The 12,500-nt window shown below is 41.5% G+C and overlaps 2 protein-coding genes across 3 annotated transcripts in view; one reads left to right on the forward strand and one right to left on the reverse strand.

Annotated features, from left to right (window-relative positions):
* Positions 1–12,500, forward strand: part of LOC138020831 (E3 ubiquitin-protein ligase rnf213-alpha-like) — a 500,094-nt gene that overhangs the window by 308,626 nt on the left and 178,968 nt on the right.
* The window catches only part of LOC138020978 (monocarboxylate transporter 13-like), a 20,931-nt gene that overhangs the window by 4,108 nt on the left and 4,323 nt on the right, over positions 1–12,500 (reverse strand). For both annotated transcript variants that reach the window (XM_068867858.1, XM_068867863.1), the window contains exons 2-5: positions 8,798–8,890; positions 2,869–3,111; positions 1,758–2,344; positions 1,122–1,485 (exon numbers count right to left, since the gene is read on the reverse strand). In XM_068867858.1, coding sequence (XP_068723959.1) covers positions 1,122–1,485; positions 1,758–2,344; positions 2,869–3,103 — 1,186 coding nt within the window. In that variant the 5' untranslated portion in view covers positions 3,104–3,111; positions 8,798–8,890. The remainder of the gene's footprint in view (positions 1–1,121; positions 1,486–1,757; positions 2,345–2,868; positions 3,112–8,797; positions 8,891–12,500) is intronic.

Here is a 12,500-nt window from a genome sequence, read left to right on the forward strand (position 1 = left end):
GGAAGTAAAAATTATCCCTTACTCGCACTTATGTTTTCGCTTTTGTTTTGAGGTGCAGGGATGGTGCAGTGGTGAGAGCCTCACTCGCCTCGCATCAATGTTGCCCGGGTACGATTCCCAGCATCGGAGTCGCTTATTTCCCTTTCGTAAACAAGCGATGCCATTTTTGACAGTCGATGCCATTCTTAGTAACCAAGCCATTTTCTTCGGTTCGCTTTCAATAAATTGTTAGGGTTAGCTTCATTTAAACACCTTAAAATGTGAAGCCGTTGTTTCAGTAGTGTAGAGGTTAATTGCATTTGCGATTAAACCTTTGAACCGAGTTCGTCATCGTTCGCTCAACTTTTTCTAATTTTTTTCTCAGTTTTTTTTATAATTCTAAGTGACATATGCTGCTAATCTAGTCCTAGATTGAGTTTTTTTTTTCCTCATTTGCAAAGGACAAACTCAACAGTCTCGTGCAAATGGCATCGCTTGTTTACGAAAGGGAAAACTGCCTCGGCGTCATATGATTTGTTGTGCTGTATACTCTGTCACCGAGAGGTTTTTCTCCGGGTACTCCGGTTTTCTCCTCTCCTCAAAAACTGATAATTTGTTGATTTCGGTTTACAGTGTCCCCAATTAGTGCTCCAGTGTTAGAAGACTAGACACGTAAGGTTCATCACTTTTAAGAAACCTTCTCCTTAGAAGGGTTATATCTACTACACTGTTTCACGTAGCAGCAATGTTATGGTACCATATGAGACACCACTTATTGCTTAACAAAATTCGCCTATATTTCGTTTTTACTTGCTTACATCTCAAAAATGAACTCGGTGTTACGCATTTTGTATTGTAGAATAGTAATTAGCAATCCAAGATAAAACTATCGGCAAAGTCTTAAAAAAATCCGGGAAGCCGAGTCAGAGCTACCATAAATTTTCGAAAATGGTTTAAGCATGAGACGCAGGCAGACTAAAGCGCTAGGGTTTTGCCTGGGTTTCGAGTTGCATGTCCGATGGCAGACACGTTATAGTGCTTTAAGAGAAGGGCATGGAAATTTTGACAAAACAACGGTTAGTCAAGATCAAAACCCCTCATTCTGATGAAAACTCTCTGAGAAAGTGAAGGTACAAGCTTACCTCCTAGAGGTGGACCGCACAGAGATCCCGCACCAATCAAAAGCTGAAAAAATCCAAAGCCTTGAGCTTTTTGTTCCATTGTAAGTGTTTGAAGGCATGATAGTACATTGCCAATTGCCATCAAGCCATCGGCCAAACCGTAACTTATTGCAAAACAAAGTACTGCAATCCAGTTAGTTGCTAAGGGCAACAGAAACGTCGACACCGCACTGACTGTTGAAGACATAAGGTAAACTTTTTGGGACCCGATGACCTCACACAGTTTAGCACCAGGTACTCTGGCAAAAAGAGAAGCCAGGCCGACAGAAGAATAAAGCCAAACCGCTAAGTCTTCGGCGATACCGAGCTCCTCGCAGTATTGAATCTAAGAGAGAACAGACTACAAGATTAGCAACCAGATCAGTGACCCTTTTTTCTGGATGGAAACGTCTTCTAGAATGCCCCAAAGTACCAACACCTCTCACGATCATTACTGAAACGATCGGAAACCACGGTTAGTGGGTCTCTGAAAATACCAATGGCTTAAAAGCTCTCATGAGAAAACTCTCTCAGTGTTAGCTCAGTAACTCGCAAAATCCAGAAGTAGCACAACTGGGACAATATTATAAAAGGTAAAGCAGATTTGTTAAAACTTACAAGATGAAGCGTGGATGATATATGTCCAATATAAATGAAAGATGTCACGACTGAAACGGTGGCAAAGGTGCTATTTCTCCACATAGAGAAATCAAGCAGCCCCTTTTTTCGTGCGTTCCGTAACTTTTCATCCTTTCCGAATGGATCTTCTGTTTCCTCCCTCCCTACCCGGGGGTCAAAAGACCAACCAAGCAAGAACACTATTAATGATATAAGAGCCAGTCCTCTAAAAGCTCCTCTCCAGCCAAAGGCTGTTAAAAGGGCCTGGCATATGGGGCTTATTATCACAAATCCAGCTCCAGAGCTCATTGCCATAAGTCCGGTGGCCATGGCGCGGTGTCTCAAGAAATACCGGGGAACAATCTCGAAGAGGGCAATGTAAACAAAACTTGACCCACAGCCAAAGATGCCCCCATACGTCAAAAACATGAGAAAAACACTGGGAACATAAGATGTAAGAAGAAGACCAGCAGTTGCCAAAAGAGAACCGCAGATCACTACAGCGCGGGCACCAAACTGATCGGTTAGTCGTCCAGACAAAGGACCAAAGAGACCTGGGGCTGCAAAAGCCAGCGAGCCCACCCATGCTGAAAGAAAAAAAACGAAACATTTCAATGTGGTTGAAGAGTTCGGCTCGTTCTAAACAATAAAACTGGGTTCTAAAGTCATTTTCAATTTGGCCAATCGTGGTACGAAAAGGCAGCCGTTTATTGTCAAAAACAGTGTCGAGGAGGCCATAGCAGAAAAAAGAAGCACTTGTCAACTGGAAGCAAATAACTTTAAAATTCTGGCGGTAACATAATTGCTGATGAAAGAGCTTCAACAGTAAGATTTTATGTTTGCCTCTACGTGTTGCGTGGCCAACATTTGAAGAAACGTAGACTTGGAGTGCGTTCTTTTGGGATTATCCGAAAAAGGATCATTGGTCCAAGCATCAAAGGAACCGATGAATCCACTCTGCCAGGGGACTCTTCGGTTCTTTTGATAAACCATGATCCAAGTGGCTTGATCAATAATCCTTTTTTGGATCATCCCAAAGAAACGCATCCTTTAAGTCCTTCTCTTTACTTGCATATGTTCATCCCACCCGCGACACAAGCTATATACTCACCAGTTGTGGATTTGCCTCGGTGAAAAACGTCAAGAAGAACCGGAAATATTATACCAAAGCAATAGCCACATCCCAACACGATAATAAGGCAAATAACACCAGAGAAACACACTATCCAAGAGCAACAGCTGTCTTGTTGGTGCAATTTCTTCTGTCCTAATTTTGATTTCTCTGTCTCATTCGCAGCTTCTTCGTAAACGCGATCGCCCTTCTTCGTTGCTAAGACTATCATCATTTTCTAACCTGTCAGAGAGAAAATTCAAGACCTGGCTTTCCTTTCTCCTAATTAAAGCAATTATAACATTCTTTTCTTCGCCAGTCATCTGAATGCTCTAGTTAATTAAACAACCGCTTTGAAAGTAAAGCTCGCGAGCTGCTCTCGTTCTTAACTATTTACCCACCGGTGGCACTATTAAAGGTACCCTTGGTGCCAGAGATTCTATTTTTCTTTCGCGAGGAGCGAGCGGTTAAGACGGAGAGACGAAAAATAAGAACCTCTGGGGTGCATCCCATTTAGCCAAAAAATCCGGAAATTTCGGTTTGAGGTCAGATGGAAAGGTAATTTTCCGGACATGCTTTTTGGAATTTGTGGACAAGCTCCAGAGGTAGTCCTCTTTTTCCGTTCAGAATGGAATTCGGGAAATGCCCCTACCTTGCCCCTACCATTTGTGAGAATAGTTCCGTTTCCAGGCCCTTTCTCACAAGATCGAGTAAATATACGGGATGGAATGCAGAGTAGTAAAATGGTAAGTACGCCATGCTGATGAGGCCCACAAGGCCGAAACAGCTGTCCATGGCTGCTAATTGACCGGGTGAAATGGTTGTGCGCATGCGTGATGTGTAGGCCACACCGGGTTGGTGTTAGCTTCACTTCACTTCACTTTAATGATAAGTGCAACCTACAAGTTTGTATATATATGTACAGCGCATGAGAATTACATTTCCTTGACTAGGACCTCGAAAGCCGCGATGTCTAAATTAGAATTTACTGCAAAAGAAGGTAATCTATTCCACAGCCTAATTGCTCTAGGCAAGAAACTAAATTTGAAAATATTGGTTCTAGCAAAAGGAACGTTAAAGTGTTTATTATGCATATGGCGGGAATGTCTTGAGGGTTGGGATAGATTCTTTGTTGGAATGTTCGCCAGTTGGTTAAGTCCTTGGTTGAAAAGACATAAGGTGGCTGCATCTCTGCGGTCTCTTAGGGGTTTCCAGCCCAGTTTCAATAGGTGACGTGTAATTGTTCCCTGTTCATAATTAAAATAATCTGATGTAACAAACCGCACAGCCCGACGCTGGACTTTCTCGAGTTCCTGGATTAGGTTTTGAGTTGGAGGGTCCCAGATGGCACTGGCGTACTCCAGGATGGGTCGTGTGTCACCTTGCTTTTATTGTTGTTTTAAATTTACGTGACACAGTCCTTTCCGAGTAAAAAACAATCTAACACTCAATTTCACTGGTTGAACGGCGATAGTGCACCCCAGTGGCCACAAAACCGGTTTTGAGCGCAAGGAGTGTTACGAAAACAAAAATGGCGGTGGAAGGCTGTGAATGAGTTACCATTAATCGGATCCGTGCTTTATGGATCGTTTCCACTGTCACGCAATAAAAAAATAAATCGAAAACCATCCAGTGGAAATAGTCAAGAATTTCGTGATGTTGTAGAAGATAAATGAAGAAGACACTTCTCCAAGTTTTAGGCCTGTGCGTTTCCCCAAACTTCAGATATTCGTCGAAATGTTTCGCAGAAATTTACAGAGCCCAGTATGAAAACGCCATGTTGGTGCACATCTGTGGTGCACCAATATGGCGGCCGGAAAAGAGTGTCAACATCTGTTACTTACTTTGACTATCTAGGCGAGTGATCATCTGTACTGAACAGACAGCTATTTACCTAAGCACTTTTCCTAATGCTTTAAATTCTAAAAAGGCTCAAAACCATGAGATAAATATATATTTCTCAATAAACTCGAACGTCGCCTCGTGTCGCGCACCGCTATAACTCAGAAATTCAAAATGCTCTGGTTTCCAAACGAAGCACGCTATTGAGCTTTAAAATTGCAAATGGATACAAATTTACCGCCTCTTATGCCTGATGAGGATAAAAACTTTCGTGGCTCTTTAGTTTTGGATTTTAGAAAATGATGACGTCACGTGAAAAAGGGTTCTGGGATCCCCAGGGGGTCGCTGTACGAAAATGTATGGCGGAAACTTAGTTCGACGTCCAAAAAACGATTTTGGAGAGAGATTAACGCTTTTTTCGACACAGTTTTATCAGAAATCGATTTGGGTAATGTTGACACGTGGCAAGTGTGAGTTCTTGTTTGAATAACCGTGATATATGAGATAAAACTTCCTTCCTAACTTACTTTCTTTCCTACGTAAGGTTTATTGTGAAATGGTCTCATAATATTACAAAATTACGAATAAATCTGGAGGAAATAACTCAATAAAGCCTTTTCAGTTGTATTTACGTGTGTCTGGGCTGGCTTTTGCCCTATTTCTTAATTCAGCAATTAAAATAACATTGGAAATATGTCTAGTACGTGGCGATCATTGTGCCGTCTGGAGTTGTGACAACGATCGAAGGTACCCAGAGAAGCAAAAGATTCTACACGCCCAGGAATAACAATGATGTTTTGTCGCGGGCTAGAGCTATGAATCGTGACCAATTCAAGGTTTGATGAGAGCAAAGGTCTGTTGAAATAATTTTGTACGAGGTTACAGAACCTCTGAATGTCCAACACCAGCTTTGTACATAAGAGAGTATGATTGTGGGAGTACGAAAACCTCAAAGACCTGCTCCAAAGATCAGGCCCCAAGCTCAGTGTGAGCATGGCTGACAATAATATAAGGATTTGTATGGGAATCCCGATAAAAAGCTAAAGAAGATAATCATATGAAAAAATTCTCAATTAAAAAGCCTAACCTTATTGCCAACGTGGGTAACTTGCTTCCTGTGTGGCTATTTTCCAGATCCGACGCAATTTGACCCATTTCTCAATTTCGTGGTTGTCAACAGTATATGATAAAATCCCACCCCTTGGGATATTTCACTGTTATTCAAACAAAAACTTACACTTGTCACATATCAACATTGCCCAACTCGATTTCTGATAAATCTATGTCGAAAAAGCGTTGATCGCTCTCCAAAATCGTTTTTTGGACGTCGAACTAAGTTTCCGCCATACATTTTCTTACAGCGACTTGCAATGTTAGCCTCTTGTTTATACCCTTTGCGTATAAACAGGGATCCGATTACAGGCGAGTTTGCAAAGTACAATACACAGTAAATTCTGGATTTTCGGAGATTTTAGAATTGAAACCTGTTCAGGAATTTCATCAAGCGTGGGATTGCCAATTGGATGCGGCAAATCTCTGATATTCCAACTTATGCGAAAGATTGTTCGCATTTGCATGATATTGTGGATTTATTATCCAAAATCGCCATCGTAGTCGTAATTTGTGCCTTAAATGCCTTGATTGATTCGCATATCCTAGAGCTAAAAGAAATTCCGAAAACCATGAACACTAGAAAATATCGTGTTTCGAGTAAAAAGCTCCAACAGTAATTAGTTTGTGGTTTCATGTCGCTTTTGATTGGTTGCTGCACGGTGGGAAATGTCAAAATCAAACGTTCTATTCCCAAAGGACTTGAATTGGGTACAACATTGACATCTCTGTAGAAAACCGGTTTGGCAAGATATCTTGGGTGCATCCATTTAGCCAAAAAATCCGGAAATTTCGGTTTGAGGTCAAATGGAAAGGTAATTTTCCGGACATGCTTTTGGGAAATTGTGGACAACCTCCAGATGTAGTCCTCTTTTTCCGTTCGGAATGGAATTCGGGAAATGCCCATACCATTTGCGAGAATCGTTCCGTTTCCAGGCCCTTTCTCACAAGATCGAGTATTAAAATATGCAGGATGGAATGCCACATGGTAACTGGTTAGACGGCGAGCAGTCCCTTCATAAATCAGTCGGGCCGCCCGCTTTTCTGAGCCAGTAGTGTTTTGTCACGCAAACAAATAAAATGACCGAGGGAGGCTTGGGAAGAGAAGTGTAAGGAGGGACTGAACCCGTTGCACGGTTGCAGTAACCGACGCTTTGCACCAGCAACGGGAAATTCTGATTGGTCCGTTGACAATGCACCGCTGTCAGATTTTTTTGAGGAGTCAGTTACTTCTTGTCAGATTGTGCTTCGATTATAAGCACTATATGGCTTTTGCGGAAGATTTCGATCATTTATCCCTTCAAATGGAAAACATGAAACACAAACAAGAGCAGAAACGTGTGGTCTAAGCTCTCCTATCGGGCAAGTATCTTATGGCTGTGTTACCAACTGGTTTCGGCGAGCTCATTATTTGGGAGAGCTTTGTCTACGGGTGACCGAAATCAAACGCCATTTGATCGGGGTAATCGTTCCTCGTTGCAGCATCACCGAATTTAACGTTCATTCAATAAAATGAATAAAACTGACTCACCTCTGGTGTATTCTTGTGCGTTTTGGTGCTTATTTTACCGTTTCGGGCATTTCGTGAAATCACTGTCATTCACGTCCTAAGACGAAGTCAAGGCAGCAGACTAAGATTTCGACCGTAAGCTCGCGTGGTCAGCTCAGAGGCGGTTTGCGCCTCGAAAATCCATCCCAGCCGCGATTTTTTCACGCAAAGCTAAGGCCCCATCATTTTGCGAACCTCGGTGAATGTTTCGTCGTCAAAAATCCCCACGCACTTGGCTGGAAATGAGCATATTCTGCTTCCGATTCCACGATAGCTGATGATTTTAACAGCTGATGATTATGAAAATGATCACGGATCTTAGGTCCGAGGTCAAATTAACTCCACCCGATGAGGTACAGTCATTTCATGTACAACACTTACCCCATCCCCTCAGCGGCTTCTCGAACAGCTCCATTGTTACGAGCGACCAATGACCTGGGACCCAAGATCCGTGATCATTTTCATAATCATAAGCTGTTAAAATCAGAGCTATCGTGGAATCGGAAGCAGAAAATGCTCATTTCCAGCCAAGTGCGTGGGGATTTTTGACGACGAAACATTCACCGAGGTTCGCAAAATGATGGGGCTTTAGCTTTGCGTGAAAAAATCGCGGCTGGGATGGATTTTCGAGGTGCAAACCGCCTCTGAGCTGACTACGCGAGCTTACGGTCGAAATCTTAATGTTCTGCCTTGACTTCGTCTTAGGACTTGAATGACAGTGATTTTACGGAATGCCCGAAACGGTAAAATAAGCACCAAAACGCACAAGAATACACCTGAAGTGAGTCAGTTTTATTCATTTTATTGAATGAACGTTAAATTGAGCGTTTTTTGAGGCTTCATAGTCGACGATATTTTATTTCCCATACAAAGCCTTATAACGCGTTTAAATTCTCAACGGCTACCTGTAACCCAATACCGCTTTGCACTCAAAGGTCATCTTCCCACTAGTAAAAAATTATTACACGCTCTCTAGTGACGCGAACTTGGGCTGCCTATGCCATGACCAGAGGTTCTTCTTTTTCGCTTCTCCGTTTCAACCGCTGCTCGCGAAAGAAAAAAAGAACCTCTTGCACCCAGGGTATAGTAAAGGTCAGTAACAGATAAACCTGGCAAGAATGCGAAAGCCTTGTCAGTAAATAACTTAGAAGTAAACAGAAAAGCCTTTCTTTCATTTATCGACCCCCGGAATGTTGTCAGCAAAGCATCATTCATGGAATGATGGAGGGTGTTAGAATCACTTTCAGCCAACAACACGTTTACATTACCTCCGGTGTTTTGACGATAACGTGCTCAAGCAATGAATCATTCCAGTTGCACGCGAAGGGTTTATGCAAGCTTTTGAGCTTGGGAAAACCTAGGTTTGTAATTGGATATGAAAAAGTCGCTGCAAAAATCTTCTCTCTAATACTGTGGAAAACCACTTACCAGTATTTTGAATATGGCGCTTGAATTCAGATTTCGTCCGCTGTCTCATCAGTCCCCTCTGTTAACTCTGGTCTCATATATATAGCGGGGGAACTACGTGCAGAGATTTACAATGGGAAACAACACTTGTCTTTCATGACCTGTATGACCGGTTTTGACCGTATTCCGGAATAGGAATACATGGAATAAAAGTTTAACAGAAATCTTCGATTTTACGGAGATTCAATTTAAAATTGTCAAGCGCCCGCTAAAACGTTATTTTAAACGTATCTTTATTATCCTTGTTGCTTCAACTGAAACGGCAAACATACCGTCACGGTTTTAAATTATCACTCCAAGTATTCTTATTCCGGAATAGGATGATGCTTATTCCGGAATAGGGTCACCAGATAACGACAGGCGTACGACTTGACTTCCGATTGTAGCAGCGTTTTAAAACATGTTCTAAAATGCTACGACAATTTTTTTTAACGCACTCGACAATCGTAAACTAGTTGTAGGCCTGTCGTAAGCTTGTCGCATGCGGCAAAAATCGTACCGTGTAAATCGGCCCTAACAGTCACATGCACATTTCCGGTACATCGATATCGTCCGGTTGGGTTCAGAAGAAATTTTACAATACCCCATGAAATACAAGCGCCAGCGAAATACTGCGTAGAAGGGCATGAAAAAATACAAAGAAAAAAAGATTTTCAAGTTGAAATTACTATTCTTATCGAGGAAATAAAGCCTTGAAAGTGATGATGTGCGTCCTCATTCATTGGTTTTCACACTATGCGGAGTGAAGACCATGTTTTGAATAAATCCTACTCATGTTACGGAGGTGACTGGATGAAAGGAAAAACACCGCCCTAACGAAACTCTGTTTTATATAGGTTTAGATTAACCAGTTCCAGCACTTGGACTCCTACAATGTTTGCTGTCATGTGGTCTCATCGATCAGAACTATATGAGCCGCCATCACCGCCAAAAATACAAGAAATTGAAATGGTACAGAGCAAACAGAAATGGTTTAGTGATAGTTTGCGCAGCAAAATAAGTGGTTTTGAAGTGAAACGTTCGAAATACAGAAGGTTTGTGCAGCGGTTTAGTCAAAATTGAAATGGTTTAGATGATTTTGAAATGGTTCAGACGCTGATGTACCCTGGATGACCCCGGATTCCAGAGGTTATTTTCTCGCTATGGAAAGAGCGAGTCGCGAGGCGCCGCTTCGTGACTCGCTCTTTTCAAAGCGAGAAAATAACCTCTGGAATCCAGGGTAACGCTGATGTTGAAACGGAACAGGCTAATTCAATGATCAGGTCTAACAGAATGGTTTAGTTAAAGAAGGAACGGTTCAAGAAATTGACAAATAGCTTAACTCACCGGCAGATGGTTGAATGAAGTGTCGAATGTTTAAGAGGAGGGCACAGGCCTCCCAAGCTCAGTGTGAGCATGGCTGACAAAAATATAAGGATTTGTATGGGAATCCCCGATAAAAAGCTTAAAAAGATAATTACGTGAAAAAATTCTCAATTAAAAATGCCAACGTGGGTAACTTGCTTCCTGTGTGGTTATTTTCCAGATCCGACGCGATTTGAGCCATTTCTCAATTTCGTAGTTATCAAAGGTATAATTTTTTTAGTCTATGATGGTGTACATGTGTTTGCAGACAACTGGGGAATAGAATAGATAGCCCACACCTTCACAACTTCAGTAAATCTAGTTAAATGTAGCAGTAGATTAGAAAGTCACTACTAACGACTTTACCCATTCGTAAATCGAACACCACGGAAAAGGAGAAAACCTATTTTATGTTTACAAGAATCTTATGTCTAAGGCACACCCTAAATCAGCATAGCACGAATGGCTGAATTTAATCTCCATGACAGACGAATCTCAACCTTTTCTCAATCTTTTCTCTTTTAGTTTGTGGGATCTTTAACATCCCACAGAGTTTACAAACAAGGGTATATCGTCCTTTATCCGAGACGACCGGAAAGTCTGACCATTTGTGAGTGTAATTACAAAGGCAGCACTTTCTCCTCTTTGACCCTGAGTATTGGTCCGGCCGGAGTCGCATGCCAGCCCGATGTTCAACCAACCCAATCACCCGCCTAATACTGTCTACAATGGTAATTGAAGCCTTTTAATGTAGAGTGCCTAGATTTTCATTTTATTATGATCGCGGGTGCTCTTGGGGGTTCCAGGTTTTTCGTCATGTTTCCACAAATGCACGTCATTATAGGTAATCAGGTGCAATTTTGAATCTCACATAGTTGAATTTATCGAACGACCTGCCTCGATTAGCTATGCTACCTGCGAATCACCCTCATTCTCACTCATTCTAACACAAACGTGGTGGTTTTTCTGGATTTGGCCAAAGCCTTCGATACGGTATCGCATAAGGTCCTCTTGAATAAACTTGAATTGTACGGGATTAGTGGACTGACTCTGGATTGGCTTAAATCCTATCTTTCTAACAGAGACCAAGTTTGTGTGGTCCAGGGATACACATCTGAGCCTCGAATAATCAGTTTTGGTGTTCCACAAGGATCCATCCTTGGACCACTGTTATATTTCTTATTTATATTAATGATTTTCCTGAGTGCTTAAAATATGCGATATCTCCATGGTATGTTTGCAGACGACACTACCATCATAAATACGGCACGCCTTCACCGGGAAGTTAATCACGATCTGAATAATTTGCAAAATTGGCTACTAGCTAATCAGCTCAGCTTAAATGTTCTTAAAACGGAGTACGTGTATTTTGCCTCTGATTATAACCTATCTAATCTTCGAATCTTCGGGATAGATCCCTTGAAAATTGGCGAGCAACCTATAACCAGAGTTCAGTCCACTAAGTTCCTTGGAGTTGTATTTGACCAACGTCTAGTACGGGAGGAGCATGTTGACAGCCTTTGCAAACGTGTCTCATCAGGACTAGCTGCGTTAAAACAGGTTCGTCAGTATGTTGCCCAAGACACACTTTAACAATATATAACGCGGTTATTAAACCCCTAATTGATTACTGCGACGTAGAATGGGGGTAATTTAAATAAAAATCTAACGGCGAGACTCCAAAGGCTCCAAAATTATAACCCCAAAGGGTTACGTTGTAAGGAATCAAGATGGGATGACCTGGAAACTACCAGGAAAAAACACTTAGCAATCGTCATGTATGAAGTTATAAACAGCAAAGCTCCAGGTTATCTCATCAATCTTTTTGATAAAAGCAACAGTGGTATGCGCTACGTGATAGTGAAAGTAGACTTCTCCTCCCCAAATATAACACTGAATTTGCCAAAAGCAGTAGTTTTTCTTTTATTGGGGCAAAGATATGGAACGCCATCCCATATCATATTATAACTGATCCCACTCTCTCTGCTTTAAAAAAAAAACAAATAAATAGCCTCGCTGTCATTTACGTTTTGTATATATATAGTCTATCAGTGTATAGTGTATTTTACCATTGAATAACTTGTATTACCTTTTACACGGCTTTTCTGTAAAGCAGTATTTTTTTCTCTTACTGATGTAAATTCCGTGGGTAAATAAAGTTCATTCATTCTCACTTGATGTTTTTAAGAAAGAAAACAGCTTCATGAATCTTAAGCTAAAAGCAATGCTAACCTAGCAAATAGTTAGCAAAGGCCTAGACTTTAAGGCACACTTTGCTTTAGATGTCAAAATTGGACCTGCATTTCTGGGAACATGACGA

This window comes from Montipora capricornis, chromosome 2, assembly GCF_036669925.1.
Source record: "Montipora capricornis isolate CH-2021 chromosome 2, ASM3666992v2, whole genome shotgun sequence".
Lineage (NCBI taxonomy): Eukaryota > Metazoa > Cnidaria > Anthozoa > Scleractinia > Acroporidae > Montipora > Montipora capricornis.